A 22,828-nucleotide genomic window follows, 5' to 3' on the forward strand; every position below is an offset into this window, starting at 1 on the left:
TCCGGCTGACACGCGTCACACCGACGAGTGACTGGCCCTGTCCCCGCTAATGGAAAGGGGGTGGCAACTGCTGGCCATGGATTTCCAAGGCTCTAAAGTGTGACATACCAACAATGATACCGAAGGGCAGGGGAGGAAAGAAGAGGCTGCCTTTTAAACACACCCTAAGCCCCAGCCTCACCGTGGTTCACGCAGCGGCATCAACCCTCCCCCCCCCCCGCCCCCCCCGCCCCCCCGCCCCCCCCCCCCCGCAGGACGCAAGCCAGCCTCATCGTCCCGGATCCCCCACGCCCGAGCAGTGGCAGTCAGAGGTTCAAGCTCATTCACTGTACAATAAACCATAATCGGAGCCCCTGCTTCCGACTTGGAAGTTCTTCTCACCACCACCAAAATTAACTCGACCTTCAGTTGTAAAGCACATTGGGATGAATGTGCACAGTTAAGGCAGGTTCCCATATGAAGAGTGGCTTCTAGAGAACACTGGGGGCAGGTGGGCACAGTCCCAAAATAAACCTCCCCTGATGTTCCCACCTGCCAAGACTTTCAAAGCCACCGGTTGGGGGGCCCAGTGTTAAGCCATCCCGCTAAAAGTCCCAACTCATGGGACAGCAGCCGCATGTTTTTAAGCTGTCTGATTGTGTTCACGGCCATGGCCGTAGCTGCTCATGAGACCTCAGTGTCGCACACTACCGAAGGCATCATGGCGCACTCAACTTGCCCGTGAATTGACTTGCCAAACCGGGTAGTCAATGAAAATCAATCCATTTACCGTACATCGCTGAAAAGCTGCGAGATCTGGGACATTACCTTGTCTTAGGGGAGGTGGTTAGCCATTCTTCGTGCTTCTCAAATGTTATTAAATAAGCTGCAATTTCCTGAAACAGAAGAATAAAACAATAATAACAACAATTAGGTCACGTCAGCTCCCGAAGGGTAAGAAAGTTCTTATTCCTTCCCAGTTCTCGCCTCCCTGGCAGGGCTGGACCCCCATCTCTGCTGCAAAATGCTTGACTTGGAGGGTGCTTCTATTTTGAATTTGTTAAGCCCTTTCCGTTCAATACAATAATAATCAACACACTGGATTTCAGAAGATGAGTCGGTAGCAAGGACAAAGCTATTTCTCTGTGGGAGGAAAACACCGGACTCCATTTCAGATACTAAATGTCATTAATTTGAAGGAGGGACAAACACGTGCCAACGACAGGTCCGCACTCATGCAAGGTCGTCACTGGGATGTTTCGTCTGTCCCTTCTGAAGCCAGACTCAGCTTCCACCCGTCACAGGAGATGTCATGTTCCCGTCACCTGGTTCCCATGCCCCTGCGCCAAATCACGCAAAGATTAAAAAAGGAAAGATAAAGCCATGTTCCAGAGCGAGAGAGAGAGAGAGAGAGAGAGAGGTTAACCTTTCCCCCCACTGATAACTTAATCTATTGAGCCGTGCTTCTGAAGGAAGAGCCATGTCAGCAGAGTTTAAGGCAAAGATGGAGAAAATGTGGGCACCTGAAGGTAAATTAAATATTTATAAACACAACAACGTCGCTGCAGATAGAATTACTGATTTATTAATAATTTCCATAAAAAGCCAGTGGGTGACATCAACATAAGTCATTGCTCCAGCTCTGGGGCATGATATGGCCCATTACTTCCAGCTCCAAACGGATCTACTAACATGAAATTGGCAGGGATTGGGAGTTAAATTAAGGCTGGACTACTACACATTTCCCTTGATCTTGGTGATGATACAACACAGAGCTGCTGCCCTTGACTATCAAAACATGCAGAGAGGGGCCTCCGTCTCAACTTCCTCCGCAGCTGGGGTGCCCAGAGGGCTCGTGGTGATGCAGCAGCCCATCCGCCCAGAGGCCCTAAGCCTCCTCCCCCCCCACCCCCGCTGTGAGCCTCCTCCGGGCCTGGACATAACAGGACTGTGACCTGTGACCTGTGATCTGTGACCAAAGATGCTCAACCTGCCCCTGAAGCAAAGAGGAGCCTCTCAGCAAAACCAGGTCAGCAGAGCAGGTTAAAGCAGAAAACGCCACCCACACAATGTGGCCTGAAGACCACAGGCTCAGGCGGAGACCAGGGTCTCATATAATCACAGACACCAGCCACTACTCCCAGGTGGCCAGTGAGGTGACCCAGAGTCCATACCACCTCATTCCAGAAGCCCAAGCCCACATCTTTCACCAAGAACCTGGCAAGCGGAAACCCGGGGCCCAAATGGACAGGTTCTTCTCACTGACGGCCACTAAAGAAATAGATCGACGGGCACCGGCTCTCTCTCAACTCTGGGCCTTTTCTGGTCCATACTCTGTTTCTTCTCCTTAGAAAATGCCTGCCCTGAGGCCTCACCGTAGACAGACAGCCGGCCCTCCTGACTATCCACGGCGGGGTCGGCTGCCTATCCTGCGTGGTCTCTTGGAAGGCACCGCACCTTCCAGTCCCTGTGATTTGTCCCTTGGCGTCCTAATTGCTTGCTTACTTGGATGGCAACCCCCACTGGGTCACGAGCTCCTCGAGGGCAAGGAGCATCAGTGATGGATCCCCAGGACCTAACGGCGTCCTGACAGGTGTTGGTTAGGCGGATGGGTGGGTGGGTAGAGCGGAGGGGAGGGGAGGAGGAAGAGCTGGCGTGAGAGAAACAAACGGGCAGGTGGAAGTGAGCCCGTGGGGCCGCGCGCCTGTGTTCTGCGGGTGTCGTGTGCTCGTATAGGTTTGTTATTAGGTGAAGTCATAACTTAAAAGCAGCAAAATGCAGCGGCCCCTAAATAAACCCTTACCAGAGCTTTCCTGACGTCCACGCCACGGCAGCGAGGTGACGCAGTGTCGCGGGTAGGAGCACAGGCTTCGGAAGCAAACGGTCCTGGCTTGGGGCACTGGCTCTACCACTCATTACTGTCTGGTCTTGGGCCCGTTGCTTACCCTGTAGAAACCTCGGTTTTCTATGAGACGGAGATAGGACCACCTCGTGGGGCTCTTACAAGGAGCAATAAGTCCTAATACTCTGGCCGGCCCGAGCGGCACACGGCAATGGCCCTCCCAGCCCCCGCCAACCTCCGCTAGTGCAGTGCCCATTATGGGGCCCTCATGGTGTGAGCTGCCGTCTGGAGGCCCCCGGTGAGGGAGCAGGTACCAAAGGGGTGCGGCTCCGAAGCTGCCAGCCCTGCCAGGCTGACCTCCACCCATCCTCACCTTCCATCCCTCCCCAGCCCCGCGCCCCAGGCCCGCAGTGAACGGTGACATCACAGTGACCGCTGAGAGCTAGCTAAAGTTGATCCTTCCACGTATCTATTGATGCCCATTTTACTTCACAAAGCACGGACAGCTGGGAGTGGCTGGAGTCAGGGAGTGGGCAAATGGAGCCACTTATGTGTATCAGCCCATCTTCCTGAGTTTCAGAAAACCTGGCATCCAGAAAAATAGTCTGTGCCAACCTGAACCCCTCGGATCCACGTCCTTACCCAGGATCATGCCGAGAGCTAAGTGACACTTACTGGCCCAGAAAGACGGGGCACAGCACATCCCAGCCACCTCCAGACTCATCACCGTGTTCTGAAGACCGGACACCCAGAGAAGACCTTCATGAACATCTCCTGGCCAACATTCACCCCCAACCCAGCAGAACGCCCCACGCTACTGTCCTTCAAAGAAACAAAAGCCCTGGACCTTATTGCCTTCAATATTTACTCTACAAATCCTTGATGAGCTCATTGTGTGCTAGTCAGTGAACAAGACCAGCCTGACGCCTGCTCTTAAAGAACCCATGGGCAAGCAGGTGATAGAGACAACATGGTAGAGCAGCGTAAGCCCCATTCCAGGGTTACCTACCAGTCGAGTCCATAGACACACCCGGAGGGACATCCTGGGTCTCCTGAGCTGTTGTACGAGTGAGCAAAGCCACAGGAGGTCACACTGATTTATGAACTAACCTTTGAGCACTGGCCACTGCTTCTCTACCCCCAAGGTAACAATACCTCCCACACAATGCCCATTGATGGGGCACTCATCCCCCCTTAAGAGCGGCATTTCTGAGCAAAGGAAACTGAATGCCCAGACCTAGGCACTTGCCTCTGTGGTGTTCTAGTTGGTTGCCTGGCTTCCAGCTGGACTGGGCATGTCTGAGTCACCTGTCCACTCCCAGGCCCATGCTACCCAGTGCACACAGCCTATTTCCCTGATGCAGGTCTTGGTCCACCTCATCATCGGCTGGGCAGACCATGGGCCAGAACCCCCCTTCCCAAAGCTAAGGAGCATGTTGGGAAAATGGATATACGCACGTGCCAAAGAACCACATAGAATAACAGACGCTAAACAGTGTAGAGCAAAGTGAGGGCCACCAGAATCCACAGGAAGGAGAGCCAGGCTGGCCAGGGAAGGGGACGGCTTTGGGGGGAACAGAGACCTCATGATCTGCGTCATCATTACCATCATCACAATGGCTAACGTTAGTAGAATGACGTCTAAGCCAAGGTACGGATCTAGGACTTTAGGAGGGATAATCTCCCTTAATCCTCATAGCAAACTTTGAAGCAGGAGCCGTGCCTGTTTCACGGGAGGGAAAATTGAGACACAGACAGTTAGGTGGCTTGCCCAAGGTCACATGGCTAATCTCTGTGGAACCAGATGCCAAACCAACGTGGAATGGTTCCAGAGCCTACACTCTCCACTATAGCTCTGAATTTATGATGTGCTCAGAAGGAGAAAAGGAAACCTGCATGTGGAGAGTCATGCTTTCTCCAACACAGTTTAACAGCTTCTTGCTTCCCCACTGACCCAAACGCACTTCACTGTCCCACCACCCTTCAGGGGACCAAGGGAAGCCAGGCTGAGCACCCGTCAGTGGGATTCTCTTTCTCCAGCAGGATCAAGTTCATTTTCACCCAGAAGCCCTTGTATGATTCATGGGACCATCCACACTTCAGGGACAGGGAAAATCCCTTATTTTCAGAAACCACTTACTTAAAATATCTTACAATGCAGAGAAAAACAACAGATAATAAGAGAGACAGTCAAGCTGAAGAAGGAAAGAGGTTTAAGAAAAGGAAAGGAGGATAAAGCTCTGAAGCCCGACTGTCTGGCCTTTCCCTCTTTCCCTCTTTCCCCAAAGCTTCACCGACCTGGGCTCCAAGGAAGGCAAATGAAGAGAGATCTGGTCTACCTCATTTTTACAAAGAAGAAAACTAAGGCACGAGAAGAGAAGGGACTTACCCAAGGTCAGTATTTGTGGGCTGACCTGAGCTGGAAACCAGGACTCCTGACTCAATGCATGCATGATCTTATTGGCTTTCAAACTCAAGTCTGGCCCAGGAAATGTATGGAACACTCGAACAAGAAGAGAGCTTGCCCCAAAGAAGTGAAAACAGGAACTCAAACAAAATCATGTAAGTGAACGTTCACAGCAGCATTATTCAAAATTGCCAAAAGGTAGAAGCATTCCAATGACCCTGACAATATAGACAGATACACGAGATGTGTGAAAGCCCACGCAGCAGAAGGCTGTTCAGCCCCAAAAAGGAATGAAGTTCTGATACATGGATGAACCTTGAAAACATGCCAAGGGAAAGAAGCCAGAAAACAAGGCCACATATTGTAGGGTTCCATGGATACGAAATGTCCAGAACAGGCAAATTCACAGAGATGGAAGGTAGATTGGTGGTTTTCCAGGGGCTGGGGGGAGGGGACCATGGGGAGTGACTGCTGATGGGTACGTGGTTTCCTTTTCGGGGGAGAAAACTGTCTGGAACTAAATCGTGGTGGAAGTTACCCCAAATTGCGAATGTACCAAGTGCCACTAGTAATAACAAAGAACAAGACGAGAGGATAGACAGCCAGCTAGGTGTGGCAGTGGGGTGCGGAAAATGCCAGCCTACAAAGTTGGACCTGCACCCAAAGAGCTACATCCCAGGCCCACGGGCCTCCTCCAGCTCCCTGGTGCTCCTGGGATCTCTTTCTTCCTGGACCCCACGCACTGCAGCAATGCTGAGAAGAATGGCCTGACTGTCAAGATGAAGGAATTCACTGCAGGCTCCAAAGCAAAGACTGTCCAGCTTGCAGATTCTAAATGTTCACTTTGTCCTTTGGACATCCAAACAGGAAAACTGCCGCCAAGGTATAGTGTCTGTAGGTGGCAGGGCTCTGGGGACAAAGAAGGGAGAGTCCCACAGGCCCCTGTTTCTGCTTGGCACCAGGTCCGGTCCCTGGAGATCAGAGAGGAGGGTGGGCATCTCTCCAAAGCACTGACCCAGCCCCATGCAGGAGGGCAGAGGGGGCGGGACCAAGGGGCATCACGGTCCACGTCTGGCATCGCTGCCTTATTACACGCTGTGTCGTCGTGAATCTCCACCATCCAAAGGCGTCACCACGTAACGGCCAGGTAAGGCTGAGCCTGTCTGCCTGCCCCGACCCCCAGCTGCTGGGGTCTGATGGAGGACTGCAAAGCCCCTCTTGGTGGCAAGCAGGCTGCGGTCATCCAAAGTGGCTGACCCGAGATTGGCTCTTTTTGCCCCTTCCCACCTCTGCCCCTGTGAGCTGATTCTGCCCATGCCATCTGCCTGGCCCTGTTCGTAGCCCACCTCCTCCAGGGTGGTCTTCCCTGCCGCCTCACTCCAGAGCACTCCGGCTTCCGTAACCTTCTCAGCAATGCTTGCACCACTCCTGGCCTCCCAGCACACAGAACCCTCTGCTGCTAGCGTTTCTGGGCCTGCTGGTTCTCCCTTCCTAGTTCTGCAGCGTCTGGGGAGGGTCGCAAACAATTCTGCCTCCGGAGGCGACAGCAGACCTAGTGAGGGGGGGGGAAGGAATGCCCAGTTCTCTTCGCAAGGACGCAGACAGAAAGAGCCCACGTCTGAGCCGACTCCTGCCGCAGGTGGGGGGCTGTGGAGGCCAACAGACGAGGGCGTGTTTGCCATCAGGGCTCCGTGCCCGGTGCGCAGACGTGTCACAGTCTGCTCAGTGCTCCACGGCCGAGAGGCGGCACGCAGCCCTCCCGTCGGCCCCGAAGCAGCCCCGTCCAGCAGAAACACAACGGGAGCCACAAACATGAGTGAGCCACAGGTGCAGTTTGCAAGTTTCAAAAAGCTGTGTCTTCCCAAGAGTAAAAACAAACAGGAAAGATTGATTTTAACCCTATGGTTTGTCCATATATTTTCTATTTTAACCCAGTAGATCTGAATGACTGTGACTATGTTCGCGAGTTTCCAGAAAGCGGTCGTGAGCTAGTCGGCCTTCTTTCTCGGACCGAGTTCTCAAACCCCAGCGTGTGCTTTCCAGCACGGCCCGTCTCAGTTTGCAACAAGTGCTCAACCGCCACAGGCACCGGCCACAGCGGACGTGCAGCCCTAGACACGGACATCAGAGGAACCTGCAAAAATCAAGACGGCTTCTAAAGCCGAGCCCTCTGCACCCACAGAGCCGCTGGGGGGCCGCCAGCCGGCGCAGGTGCGGCCGCAGCAAACGTGTCCCCGGAAGCTGGTCAGCCTCCGAGGTGAGGAGCCGGGTCCTGCCTCTGGTGTGTGTGGAAGCTGCATCTGTTTTGGGAGAGGATGCGGGAATCTCAGAGCCCAAGCTCCAGCCACTTCCATTCCCTGTCCAGAAGGAGCCTCCCGCGGCAGACACCCCATCGGATCATCCAGCCCAGAGAAACTGGCTTCCCCTTCAACAATTCCACCTGGAGCAGCCCTCAGGAAAAGGGCAGGAGTCCTTCTCAGGTCTCCCCGGAACAGTCCATCTCCGATCTGACTTCGAGGCATGGGTCCAATGTCGGGAGAGAGTAGAGTGAGTCGCGAGGGGTCATTACTGCTTATTGGGACAAATTAAATAGACAAAACCAAAAAAACTATATAGAGATATGTTTTGTTTTTATACGCCTGAGGCCAAGTAATAAAAATATCTGGGGTCTACACAATCTTAGATGTTTCGCATACCGGAAAAATGAATCTTCAACAAGGGGTAATTTTTAGAGTTTGTGTTTTATGAGACTTCTGCACGAGGGTTTTATCTGTAAGGGACCAGAGCTGGGGGTGGGGGGGAGGGGAAGCCAGGACTCTCCTAGCAGCTGGCCCCAGCATCTGCTGGAGCCACAAAATGCAATTATATTGCTCCCAAACGAGAAGTAAAAATATCTTGTTTCCAATACTCTTGGTTTTAAGACTCATACTTAATGTCCTCTGGGTATTTCAATGGTGCCAGATCTCTGTGTTATGTACTTTATTAGGGATGCGTGAATGTCATATTAATGACTTCTAACCAACATGTTTTTAGTGGAAGCACATTTTCCCAGAACCCACTGCTCACTGCACTTTACAAAAAATAATTGGCCTTAATTTAAATAAATAACCATTCCACAACCCTCTCCCAGGGGCATCTCTCACCTGCAGGACACCTCATGCATAAAGCTAGTGGGTCTCCTCCTCCATGATAAATATCCCAACCCTGGGTCCAAGAGTGCATATTTCTGTGCCTATCCACTGATGTACTTCCCAAGGACCCAGCAGGCCAAGCCAACACCATCTATAGGATGCTGTGGGTCCTCTTTGACAGATCAAAACAGCCCAGACCATGCTTTCAAGATGACTAGACTACAGAATACAACTAGACTATAGAATACAGCTATCAACAACTTGAATACAGAATAATGGTTTCTATTTTTTTACTGATAGGAGTGGTAACATAGCTCTATGCTGACAACTTATAAGAATGGTGGTGATTAATATCAGGGATCCAAGGGCATCTGGAGGACTTTCCATAAAATGGTAAAGTAGCAATTCAGGACAAATTCCTAACAGCCAAGACTTCTGCATTAAAGCCTGGCCCAGTGGGCTATCTTATTTAGATGTGGTAAGGCACTGTCCTGCCCATCAAAGTGCCAATCCAAGCAGAAACAATGAACCATTATAAAAACATTCAGAGAGAGACTGGGTGAAGAAGCAATCCACCCAGTCTTTCATTCATTTCATTATCCACTCATTGGTTCAATCTTCTTGAATTATTGAGCACCTACTATACACCAGGCACTTTGTAAGGCCCTAATGATACAGACATGTGCGTAATGGTCCTGGGAAATACAGCTGGGAAGACAGAAGGGGCTGCAGGATCCAGGGCTCTTGTGGCAACTACAAAACAGATGATGACGCCAAACTAGTCGCACAGATCATGTGTCCATGCTGAGAAGAGAAGTGACGGTCTCATGGGGCAGCTAATATTTAAACTGGGTCTTGAAGAATGAGTAGGAGGTTGCCAGGCTGACAAATGGTAAAGGCATGAGGAAAAGGAAACTGCAGGCGCAAAAGAAGGAAGGTCGGAGAAGCAAATGCTTCTGGAGAACTTTGAGCAGTAGAAAGTAGGTAGAGTCTGCAGGGCACAGGGAATGACAGAACCCAAAGCTGGGTGGGTAGGGAGGCATCGGACTGGGCAGGAATTAAATTGACCAGTGAATGGAGCTTTATCCGTAAGAACCAGGGGAGTCATCGAGAGCTCTCGCTTGAAGGCGAGATACAAGAAGAGCTGTGCTTTGGAAACAGCACTCTGATGGTGTGATGTGGAGAGGGACAACAGCCCAGGAAGGAGAGGATGGGACTGGGATCCTGAACTATAATGCGGGGATGGGAAAGGGGAGCAAAGTTGAATTTTTTCAAAAGTGAACATTTCAGGGTTGGGAGATAGGCATTTCCTCTTTCCTTGAAAACTAAGATCTAGCAACTCCGGACCCACGTTCCTGCGGAGCTTCCACTGGATGAAGCTGAGCAGCAGCTGTCCCTTTGGAAGGGCAGGAGCTCTCCGATGGCCACCTTCCCCACCTGGCTGGCTTTCTTCACTCACAACACCTACATGGACCTTGTAAGCTCATGACTTTAGGGCTCCCACTCTGATGTTTCTGGCATTGAAAACTAAGTGGATTATAAGAAATAAACCATAGAGGCTATCTAGAAAGAAAATACATTTAGAGCAATAGATCCAGAACAGAGATGTGGTAGGGGCGCTTGGTGGCTCAGCTGATGGAGCAGCCAACTCTGAGTTACAGCTCAGGTCATGATCTTCAAGTCATGGATTTGAGACCCCACGTCAGCCTCTGTACTCGGTGTAGAGTCTGCGTGAGATTCTCTCTTGCTCTCCCTCTGCCCCTCATGCTCGTGCTCTCCTTCTCTCTCTCTTTCTCAAATAAATCTTGAAGAAGAAGAAGAAGGAGGAGAAGGAGAAGAGGAGGAGGAGGAGGAGGAGAAGAAGAAGAAGAAAGGGGAGGAGGGGGGGGGGGAAGGGGAGGGAGAGGAAGAGGAGGAGGAAGGAGAAGAAGAAGTGGGGGATGGGGAAGAAGAGGGGTCGAGGGAGGGAGAGGGGGAAGGGGGAGGAGGAGGAGGAATATGTTAGCCAGAACAGTCACTGCCCCTTAATATAATAGTTGCCGTTTAAGCTGGACCTAAGACTACCCCACTGGCTACGTCAATATTGGCCAGCTGTCAATGATTATCTTTTAGCTCCAGTTTCACCCTTCTTTGTCCTGCTTTGTGACACTGATGACAGGCCCTGTAAATATCTCTCCTGGGCCAACCTAGCAAAATCCTAAGCTTCATCAACAGAGAACAATGAAGTCACCCTGCAAGATGATAGTGGCAGGAAGACATCTCCTTTCTGGTTTCTGCCCTCTATCGATGTTGTTATCATTATCACTATTGTTTAGAGCGGGAGCCCAGTGGCCATGCACATGAGCTCCAGCAGCATCCCACAGCACACTCCCTCACTGGCAGGCTGCAATTCTGGTCCTCCCAAGGCCCTCAAGCAACAATGAGTCACCTCTGCAGACCAACAGCAGCCCACACACTTCAGCAGCCAGCATGTCCCTGTGCTGGCCGTGTGCTCTGAAGAGGTCTGAATTTCAACCCAAAGGGAGGAAGGATCTCTTCTGGTCCATAGATCATCTATGGTCTACTCTTTCTCAACCTACAGGCAGTAGCTGCTCTTCCGATGGTATCTGGTACTTTCAGAACCCTCAGAATTCTCTTTATCCTTATTGGTAGTCAACCACCCTTTCCTAGTTAACAATTCTTTATACTAAATTTTTTCTGTTCAAATAACCAATATGGTTTCTGTGTCCTGACTGGACCCTGACTGATAAGACTCAACCACCATCCTGAGGTTATTGATGACCTCACTGCTGTGTCATCCTAGGAAACATGCTAAAGAGCAGAGGGTACTGAAAAGACACCTAGAGGAAAAGAAGCATGTTTTAAGGAAAGTGTCCAAGTTACCCCAGTGAGGACTCTGTATCAACTTTCCCAGATGCCAGTCACATAGTAGGCAATTTGAAAGGCATTAGAACAAAGTGTACCCTTAATTTGTGAGATCTAATCTGCCTTTTTGGGGAGAGAAAAAGCATTTCTTGTAGAGTAGAAAAATGTCACTCCATCTCCCTCTGGCTTCATGAAGTGGGTCAAGTGACTTGACATTTCCTTACCTGCGCTATGGGATAACACACTATATTCCATAGGGTAATATGAGCAGATTCTAGGCACACAGTAGATCGCTGGGGTACAACATTTTAAATCAGCTCTGTCGAGGTATGATTTACATACAGTAAAATTCAACTCATTCCTTCCTTCATTCATTTTGGTAGAAATGCCTTCTGATGTTTTTCTGTGGCAATGTACTTTATTTTTTTAATTTTTAAGATTTTATTTATTTATTTGAGAGAGAAAGAGTGCACATGTGCACACCAGTGGGGGGCGGGCAGAGGGAATCGCAGGTAGACCCTGTGCAGAGCACAGAGCCCCAACATAGGGCTCCATCTCATGACCCTGAGATCACAACCTCAACCACAAGCCAAAATCATGAGTCGGATGCTTAACCTCCTGAGCCACCCAGGCACCCCAATGGACTTTATTTTTTTAATTGAATACAACGTTCTATTAGTCTCAGGTGTACAACATGGCAAGTCACCATTTATATACATGATGCAGTGCTCACCGTGATAAGTATAGTTACCACTCGTGATCGTAAACTTATTACAGTATTAGTGACTGCATTTCCTATACTGTACTGTGACTTATTTATTTCATAACTGGAAGTCTGTGCCTCTTCGTCCCCTTCACCTATTTTGTCCATCCCCTCCGCACTTCTCCCCTCTGGCAACCATCGTATGTTCTCTGTATCTGAGTATGTTTCTGGTTTTTTTGTTTGTTTGTTCATCGGTTTTGCTTTTTAGATTCCACATATAAGTGTAATTACATAGTATTTGTCTTTGTCTGGCTTCTTTCACTTAGCATAGTAAACTCTAGGTCTATCCATGTTCTTGTAAATGGTACGATCTCAATCTTTTCTCGGCTGAGTAATATTCCATTGTGTGTATATTATATTGCCTCTTCATTCATCTACTGATGGACACTTGGATTGTTTCCGTATCTTGGCTATTATAAACAGTGCTCCAGTAAACATAGGGGTGCATAAATCTTTTCTAATCAGTCCTTTTGTTTCCCTCAGGTAAATAACCAGAAGTGGAATTACTGGATCGTACCTCTATTTTTAACTTTTTAAGGAAACTCCGCACCCCTTTCCACGGTGGCTGCACCAATTTTCATTCCAACCAAAAGTGCAGGAAGATTCTCTTCTCTCCACATCCTTGCCAACATTTGTTATTTCTTTTCTTTTTGATGCTAGCCGTTCTGACTGGTATGAGGTAATATCTCATTGCAGTTTTGATCTGCATTTTCCTGATGACTAGTGATGTTGAGCATCTTTTCATTTGACTGTTGGCCATGGGTACGTTGTCTTTGAAAAAGTCTATTCAGGTCCTTTGTCCGTTTCATGATTAGACTGTTCCAATTCATTTTAAATGTACAGTTCAATGAATGTCAACAAATATATTAAGTATCTATAACCACATTTAAGATATAAAATGTAACCTGTACCCCTGGGGCTAATAATACATTATAAGTTTAAAAAAAAGATATAAAATGTTTCCAGTACCATGAAAATTTCCTTCATATCACTTTTCAGTCAATCTCCATCATACATTCAGCCACATGCACCCACTGACCTGCTTACTGTCCTTGTAGATTGGTTTTGTCTGCTCTAGAATTTTAAATAAATGAAACCAGACTGTATTCTTTTCGGGTCTGGCTCCTTCCATTTGAGATAATGTTTCTGAGGTTGATCCATGTCATTGTGTGGTAATCTATTCCCTTTTATTACAAATAATTATTCCATTATAAAGATTTGTCACAATTTATCTATTCATTCAACTGTTGACAGACATTTATGCTGTCCAGTTGTAAGCTGTTATGAATAAAAATTCATAAGGAATTAACATTCATTCACAAGTCTTTGTGTGGGCACGTGTTTTCAGTTCTCTTTGGTAAAATCTAGGGCATGGAATTGCTTGGTCATAAGCAAAATATGTGTTTAACTTTATGTGAAACTATCAAACTGTTTTCCAAAGTGGTCACACTGCTTTATTTCCGTCAAGAATGTATGTGAATTAAAGTTGCTACACATCTTTGCCAACACTTGGCACTATCAAGCTTCTCTATTTCAGCCATTGTAGTGGGTATATAACTACCTCATTGCAGTTTCAATTTGCTTTTCCCTAATAAATAACAATATATAACATTTTTTTCTTGTGCTTATTGACTATTTATATATTTTCTTTTATAAAGTCTGTTTTAATTTTTGCCCAGTTTTTAAGAGAGTTGTCCATCTTTTTATTGCTGAATTATAATAGTTCATTTTGTATTTTGGATATGAGTCCTTCATAAAGTTTACACATTATGAGATTAGGAGTGGTTTTCTTCCCATTTCTGGCCTAGTTTTTAATTTTCTTAAAGATCTATTTCAAAGAGCAGAAGTTTTGTTGTTGTTGATGTTGTTGTTGTTTTGAAAGAGAGAGTGCAAGGGGGTGGACAGAGGGAAGGGGAGGGAGAGAATCTTAAGCAGGCTCCATACGTAGCATGGAACTCAAGGTGGGGCTTGATCTCACAACACTGAGATCACCACCTGAGCCAAAATCAAGAGTCTGATGCTCAGCCAACTGAGCCACCCAGGCGCCCCAAAAAGCCGACGTTTTTAATTTTAGGTTAAGTCCAATTTGTCTTTCTTTTCTTGCTTAATTTAAGAAATCTGTGTCTACTCCAAGTTCTCTGCTTTCTTTTGGGAAGGTTTAGACTGTGTTTAATGTAATTATCAATGTAGCTGAGTTTAAATTTACAGTCACACTCTTTGTTTTCTCACTGTCCCATTTGTTCTTTGTTTCTCTTTCCTCTTTTTTTCCCCCCTTGACCATCTGTTGGATTAACTAGTTTTTTTTTAACTTATAATAATCCATTTATCTCCACTATTGGCTTCTTAGTTTTGCCTCTGTTTCATTTGTGGTTGCTCTAAGATTTACATTATGCATCTTCAAGTTAACAGAATCTACCTTCAAATAATACGAGACTTAAACAGTGTACTTCCACGTTGCCCCTTCTTTCATTCCTGGTATTGTCTGTTGTCAAATACTTTACTCCTAAGTAGGCTCTAGAGCCCCAAAGCAGTGATTTAAACAACTGATTATCTTTTAAAGAAATTACAAATGAAGGAAAGTATCTTACATTTACCCTCACATTTACCATCTTTAGCACTCCTCCTTGTCTTGGATAGTTCCAGGTTTTCATCCCGTATCATCCTTCACACGAACTTCCTTTAACATCTCTCATGTGCAGGTCTCCAAGCAAGGACTTCTCTGATGTGCATGTGCCCGTGTGTGTGTGTGCGTGTGTGTGCGTGCCTACTGGAAAACATCTTTGCTTCACTTTCATTTTTTTAAGAACAATTTCACTGAATATGGAATTCTAGGCTGATAGGGTTTTTTCTCTTCAGCACATAGAGATTCTACTCCACGGTCTTCTGGCTTGCATGGTTTCTAATGTGAAATCTGCATAAATTCTTATCTTTTTCTCTTGTAATGCGTCTCCCCCCAACCATCCGCTGCCAACCCCGCCTCTGGTTGACTTTAAGATTTCCTCTTTATCATCAGTTTGAAGCAATTTGATTATGGTGTGCCTTGCTGTGGTTTTCTTTGTATTTATCTTGCTTGGGCTGTGTTGAGTTTCTTGGATCACTAAGTTTATAATTTTCATCAAATTTGGAAAACTGTCAGCCATTATATCTTTAAATAAAGAGTGTTGGGCTTTGCTCTGGAAGGCATTTAAGTTACTTATAAATCAACCTGATCCTCTTAAGACTTAATCTTTGTAAAGGTGGGTCTACAGTTTAAGCCCTACTATTATTTTTTTTTTCCTTCTGTACTGCATGTCCCATTTGTCCAACCTGGCTGGTCAGAATCTGAATGCCTCCCAGTCCTGTATGAGTTCTGGGAATTTTACATCTTACAGCCCTAGCTGCTTTTAGCACAACCTTGGCATATTTTAACAGTTCAATATCTAACAGATATTTCCAGAGTACCCATGCAGATTTCTGGAACACTTTCTCCACAAGATTTTCTACTCTCTGACATTCTGCCTTCTGGTATCCAGCCATCTCAATCTCCCCAAACTCTCTGTCTCTTCAACTCAACAAGATGACTGTACTCTGCTTGCGGTAACCTCCCTGAAAACAAACTTGAAATGCCTCCAAGCAGAAAAACCAAGTGGTTGTAGGACTCATAATATCCTCCTGGGAACCAAAGTCCTACCTTGACTATTGCATAACATCCAAAAACATTATTCAACATGTTTTGTCCAGTTTTATACTATTTATGTAAGAGGACAAATCTGGTCCCAGTTACTGCATCATGGACAGCAGCAAAAGTCTTGCCATGAATTTTTAGATTTTTAGATTTTTGTTTTGTTCATTGAGAGATCAGCAATCTGATGAGCAAAGGACATAGCCAGGGTTAAAACCTGGAGGTTAAAATCTGTTGCCTCAGAGAGAAGTTATCCTGAAGTCTATGCGGATCCAGGCTCTCTCTAACAACAAAAAGTGGGAGGAAGAGACAATGCCTGATACAACTGAAACTGATTCTGCTTTAACAACACCCACCCCTCACTTCTACCCTTGGATGAAGATGTAAATTTGCTGATCTGACATATTCAGTTCAAGAATCAGAAGAGCCTAAAAGAGCACAGATTGTTGTTATAAGTCCTTCCAGAATAGCGATATAAACCTGAATATGAAACAGAAGCAGTGTTGCAAGAATTTGGCTTCTTTTTCAACCTTGGCACAATTCTATCTGCACAGAAAGTGTCACTGACAGCCACACACTGCCAACTCCCATTAAGACCTAGGGACAAGGGACAAGCCATGTAAAAATACCCTGCATCTGCTGGTCTTTGTATAAACACCTCCCTTTAAGATAAATTCTGAATCCTCAGCTATGAAAATCAGGAATTTACATCAGGGTGTGTGTGTGTTCTTGTCCTACCAACAGATAACCCTAACCACAATGCTAAAATCTACCTCTGGTCTAACTCTAACATTAACCAATAGAGCCCTTTGAGAAATGGGTCTTAAATGACTCAAAGAGGTCAGAAAAGGATCTGAAGTCAACAGTGACGGTTCTGGTGCCGAGGGACAGAGTAGAGGTGGGTATTTTGACGTGCTCTTGGCCCTCCTGCCTCCAAGCAAAGCAGAGCCACTTAACTCTGAACAACTAAATTTCTGTGCAGAACAAACACTAACACTCATCCTAACCCCTCCCCCACCCCAAATCCAATAAAACGAATAAAAACAGAAGCAAGCCATCTTAGAATTAACACGTCCATGATACAAGCAGAAACCATTGATCAAAACCTCCTATCTTCCCTCACAGCCGACAGTTCCAGAGCAGCCTTAACACCCCATAATGGAATCCCATTATCTACAAAGGAAACTTGTTCCAGAAGAGAGCCACAGACAAAGAGAGAATCAAAGGAGGCAGGCAAAGGGGGAGACTCCAGCGCTTGCCTCTGCTCCCACAGGAGGGGTACAACACTCAAGCTGAGAGAGACGTGAGAACAGCAGCAAGGCAGAGGCACTTGCCGTAAGTTATGGAACTGAGAATGAAATTAAGGAAGAGTCCAGTGGGGAGGAAAGCCTTGAAAGCCTACTTCTTTCCATCTGTGCAAAAGCAAAACAAGCTCATTTCATGTAGGAAGAAAATTGAGTCAACAAATATCTGTCCTTAAATTCCAGAACCGCCTGAATTTGGAAAATACAGGGATTTCTGCTAAAGTAGGGAGCAAGCAAGATTAATTAGCGAATGCCTCAAATCCTTAATTCACACTTCAAACAAACAAGTTAATTGTGTAGCTAACAGAGTGTGACTTGATGATAGGCCACTGGTGGCCATTAATAGATGAAAGGTGTTTGGATTTCAATAGTGTTTGGATTTCATAACCCGCCTTCATAAAAGAAGTTAAGCTTAGTCACCACCTCCATTTGCTAACACCTGTGATCATGAATCCCACGTGGCAAGGCAGCTCCCCAGCTTTGAGCTTTTGGAATTAAAGAGTAAACAGGAGAAGAATTCATGAATTTTCTATAGGTAATTGTTCTACTCTACTTTGAAGAGCAGTTGAGTTTGGTCTCAGAAGACCTTAACATATGCATAAACACAGCCTTCCTAGCTGACACACAACTCAAAGGCCCACTGCTATGCTGCTTCAGCAGGATCCCCTTTGGGAGAGCAGAACAGGACAAGGCTCCAACCTGCAGATGATACAGGTTGAACAATCGTGCAGACATCCTATTCCCAAAGACACAAACATAGGTCCGTATGAGGCCTTAATTAAAACTAAGAATGGGAGATGCATCCAAAACCTGACAATTGGGAGTCTGTATCAGTCTTCCCTTTGACAAGGAAGGTCCTACCCTCAGAATCTCAGATTACTTTAAAAGGAAAAAAGAGATCTTCCTCTTCTCTTGTTTCTTGATAATATCAAGGAGTGAGATGAACGATATGGAGCCCACAAGCATCACAGTGTGTCATTTGAAGAGCAGCATAGGCTGCAGGGCAGAAAACACAGTCAATCAAATATATCTTCCTGAGAAGGCTGTGATGTGATAACGCACATAATGTCAAAACTTTTATTAAAAGAGAGCTTGCTTCTCAAAGGGTCACAATATGGCAATATCAATAGGAGGAGGACAGAACTGGCCTTTTTTTCTGGTCATATAAAAAAGAAAAGGATTCCAGTGAAGGGAGGCCTTCACTGTCCAATGTGACAACAGTCTACAAAGCATTCCCAGTGAGTCTGCAGCTAGCTGTACCCCCCAAGGGGCAGCCTTGATGCAATATCCTTATCTTCACTTGTTCAGCTCCATTAATTCCTTGGAAATCTGGGTCAGTCATTAGGGGGGATAGAAACCATGGAGAAGACCTAGGCTCTCTCTTCAAAAAGCTTTTGATCTTGGAAGACTAAGCACCTAAACTAGAAAGTGGTGTGAAGCTCTAAGACCACTGAGATCCAAAGTGGGCCACAGGAAGTCCAGGAAGTCCAGGCCAAGTCAACAGAAGCTGGTGGAGTTGGAATAAGAAACCAGCATGCATAATACTCCATCGTGTATATGTACCACATCTTCCTTATCCATTCGTCCGCTGAGCGAAATAAGTCAAGCAGAGAGAGTCAAGTATCATACGGTTTCACTTATTTGTGGAGCATAACAAAGAACATGGAGGACATGGGGAGATGGAGAGGAGAAGGGAGTTGAGGGAAAGTGGAAGGGGAGATGAACCATGAGAGACTATGGACTCTGAAAAACAACCTGAGGGTTTTGAAGGGGCAGAGGGGTGGGAGGTTGGGGAACCAGGTGGTGGGTAATAGAGGGGTAATAGAGAGGGCACGTATTGCATGGAGCACTGGGTGTGGTGCAAAAACAATGAATACTGCTACGCCGAAAATAAATAAATAAATAAATAAATAAATAAATAAATAAATAAATGAAAAAGAAGCCAGCATGCAGGGCAGAAGACGGTGTGGGGCTGCTGTCCGTGGTCCTGAATCAACCAGGGCAGCAATTTCCTACTACGTGTCATAATTAACCCATTGGTGAGTCCTTAAATCAATCTAGAGTTTCCACTTTCTTTATTTCTTTGGAATGGAATGGAACGGGGTGTGGTGAAGTCCAGCGGAATGGAATGGAAAATATCAGAGTACGCCATAGGTAGCATTGTTTCCTGAAACTTCTGTTCAGATGGTCTGGATCATGACATGAAATGTATTTCTGGATGTCAAGGACAAATGTTGGGACATCACCGCTCTAGGGTACAGTTGATTCTTTCCATCCTTGAACATGAAGATTCCTGCCCCCAGGAATTCTGATGGAAGTTGCAACCAAGAAGCATTGGTAGAGGAGAATGTAGGATAAAAATCAAGAGAAAGAAAGAAATAGAAGACCACAACTACTAAGAGATTGTAAGGGAAGGGAAGGGGAGAGACTTCTGACTTTTACCTGAGTTACTCAGATTGCTGGGATTTTGCCCCTGCAAAGCTGAAGGAGGTGGCATGTCACCCACCTCCACTCCCAACACTACAGGTGTTTCAAAAAGAAGGTAGCTGCAATGGCAAACCCAGGCAACACTGGTTATTTTATTACCGATGCTTTCATCCTTTGGTCCTTACATTCAGTGAAGGGCTTTAACTCAGCCTTAAAGGCTTTACTGTAAACTAGGAATGATGACTGTACCTATGCCAGAAGGTGGTGATGAGGATTAAAGCAGTTAATTTATGCCAAGTACTTCAAACAATGCTATATGAGGGTTAACTATTATCATCACTTTACTCTGATGTAAGTTTAGATGACAAACTCAAAGATTTCATATTACACAGCCATTAAAAACATGCATGAGAATTTAGTGCTTAAAATACAACATTGAGGGAAAAAAACCTGAGAAACAAAGCTGTGTAACAGTATACAATTTCAAATATGTTTCATACATATAAGCAGTATAACAATCTCAATTATGTTTTAAAAGAGTTCAAAAAAATATTGGGGAAAAGTCTCCTGAAATGTTAACTGCAGTTGGATTTGGGTATGAGCCTTAGATAAATTTCTCTTTTGTACATTCCCTTCAACTTTCTAGTTTTTTCTACAATTAGTACGTGTTTTTACAATCCGAAAAGAAAATACTTCAAAGGCTCTAGCTCAAAGTCCAAATGGCTTTCATCTTGAAATGTGCCATTCTGCAAAGCAGGCAATAAAACAGAATATAGGCGTGAGCACAGCATCACGCCTCATTTGCATAGCCATGCAGATAAGCCAACCATTTAGCAGGACTGTGGTGCTTCGGACTTTCTGATCTTTCTGTGCCATTTCACAGCTGCTGAAAATGTTGGGAATTGACCCAAACTTTTGATTTACTTCCAACCCCAAGAGGGCAGAGGATCAGCGATTACCTGAAACAAGCCTGGATGCAGTAACCCTGGCCACACCAACTCAAGTCGTCCTGTCCACACCTCAGCCACAGAAGCCAGGCAGCAGCACTGGGAAACACGCAGGAACCCTACTATGTGCCAAGAGCTGAGAGTCCAACAGCATCTCATTTAATCTTTCCCAACAGCTCTATGACAAACGTATTATCATTGTCATTTAATCTTTCCCAACAGCTCTATGACAAACGTATTATCATTGTCCATTTTCACAGACGAGGAAGCTGAGAGTTTAAAAAGCACAAAAGCCAAACTATGGAACAAGCCCAGCTGTCCATCAACAGATGAATGGATAAAGATGTGCATACACACACACACCCCCCAGAATATTACTCAGCCATCAAGAAGAATGAAATCTTGCCATTTGCAACAATGTGGATGGAACTAAATAATAATGCTAAGCAAAACAAGTCAGTCAGAGAAAGACAGTTATGTGATTTCACTCATATCGTATGGAATTTAAGAAACAAAACAGATGATCATAGGGGAAAGGAAGGAAAAATAAAAGAAGATGAAAACAGAGACAAACCATAAGAGGCTCTTACCACTAGGACACAAACTGAGGGTTGCTGGTCGGGGGATGGAGTAACCGGATGATGGGCATTAGGGAGGGCGCGTGATGTGACGGACATTGGTGTTATGTGCAACTGATGAGTCACTGAACTCTACCTCTGAAACTAATAATATACTATACATTAATTAATTTTATTTTATTTTATTTTATTTTATTTATTTGACAGAGATCTCAAGTAGTTGTAGAGGCAGGCAGACAGAGAGAGAGAGGAGGAAGCAGGCTTCCCGCTGAGCAGAGTGCCCGGATGCAGGGCTTGATCCCAGGGCCCTGGGACCATGACCTGAGCCAAAAGCAGCGGCTTAACCTACTGAGCCACCCACATGCCCCAATTAATTGAATTTAAATTAAATTAAATATTTTTTAAAAGTGGCGCTACCATTCCATCCTTTGCTCCCCCTTCAGGGCAAACTTTCAAAGAGTGTCCAAACTGGCTGCCTCCAACTTCTCCCCTCTCACCCTTTCTTAGGCCAATTCCTATCATGTGTGTACCCCACCATTCCATCAAGGCAGTGCTAGTCACCATCACCAATGGCTTCCACACTGCCGATGCCAGTGGCAATTCTAGGCCTTCATCTTGCTTGTCCTCTCAGCTCCCTCCTTGTGGAAACACTATCTTCATTCAGCCTCTCAGATCCCCATCTCTTTCTCTCTTGGTCTTGCTTCTGCTTTTCTGACTTCTAGTCTCAATACTGTTCACTCATTCCTCCTCTCCTGCCCTCTAAACACTGGAATGCCCCCAAAGTTCCATCCTTGGACCTCTTCTCCACCCCCTGCCAACCTCCTGTCACCTCATAGAGACTCACAACTCCAAATGTCATCTCTACACGGACTACCCCAAAATTACTACTTTCAGCCTGGACTTGTACCCTGAACTCCAGACTCACACATCCAACTACCTATTAAATAACCACCCGCATACCTGATAGGCATATTAAATTCCACATGCCTCACTTTGAACCCTTGAGCCCCTCACACACCCACACACAAAACCTACTCTTCCTATGGTTTCCCCATCTCAGCAGATGACAGCTTCACCCTTCCAGGGGCTCAAACAAAACACCTGAGAGCCATCCTTGTCTCTTCTGCTCACAGATTCATGAGCAAAACCTCTTCATTCTACCTTCAAAATATGTCCAAAACCCAATACTTCTCTCATCTTTCTTGCTGCCCCTTTGGTTCCAGCTGCCAGCACCTCCCACCCAGAGGATTGCAATGGCCTCCTAGCTCATCTCCTGGTTCATGCTAGTGTGGAGCTTCCTTCAAGATGGCTCCCACCTCACTCAAAGTCAAAGTCAAGGTCCTCGCAGCAGACTACCAGCCTGCATCATCTGGCCCCACTCCACCTCTGATCTATACCACTCTGCTGCAGCCACACTGCAACCTTGTTACTCAGTAGACAGACCAGCATGCTCCTGCCCCAGGGCCTTTGCATTTGCACTTCCATCAACCTAGAAGAGACCCTTCTCTCAGAATTCCACTTGGCTCATTTCCTCACTTCCTCTCAGTCTCAATCCAAATGTCCCCTTGTCAGTAAGGCCTTCCCTAATCACAGTATGAAATAGCAACATCCCCTTGTGTATGCCTGGTCCTCACCCACATGATTTTTTCCCCGTGGTATATATTCCCACATGATATTCTGCGATACACTAGACATACTGCTATACTGTTCATAATGGTTTTTTTCAATGGTCCCTCTCCGTTCTTACCACCACCCTCACTAAAATGCAGAAATTTCCTCCATTTTGATCCCAGTCCCTAGAACACTGCTTGACCCAGATTCAATAAATATTTATTGAATGAACAAGCAAACAAATAAGTCTGTTCAAGGCCATCTGGCTAACAAATTCTGGTGGCAGGTTTCAGACCTAGACCTTGTCTATCCA

At 46.1% G+C, this 22,828-nt stretch overlaps 1 protein-coding gene across 11 annotated transcripts in view; it reads right to left on the reverse strand.

Annotated features, from left to right (window-relative positions):
• CAMTA1 (calmodulin binding transcription activator 1) overlaps window positions 1-22,828 on the reverse strand; it is an 818,028-nt gene that overhangs the window by 537,599 nt on the left and 257,601 nt on the right. For all 11 annotated transcript variants that reach the window (XM_045998968.1, XM_045998958.1, XM_045998935.1 and 8 more), the window contains one exon: window positions 808-875. In XM_045998968.1, the coding sequence (XP_045854924.1) occupies window positions 808-875 (68 nt within the window). The remainder of the gene's footprint in view (window positions 1-807; window positions 876-22,828) is intronic.

This window comes from Meles meles, chromosome 1, assembly GCF_922984935.1.
Source record: "Meles meles chromosome 1, mMelMel3.1 paternal haplotype, whole genome shotgun sequence".
NCBI classification, from domain to species: Eukaryota; Metazoa; Chordata; class Mammalia; order Carnivora; family Mustelidae; genus Meles; species Meles meles.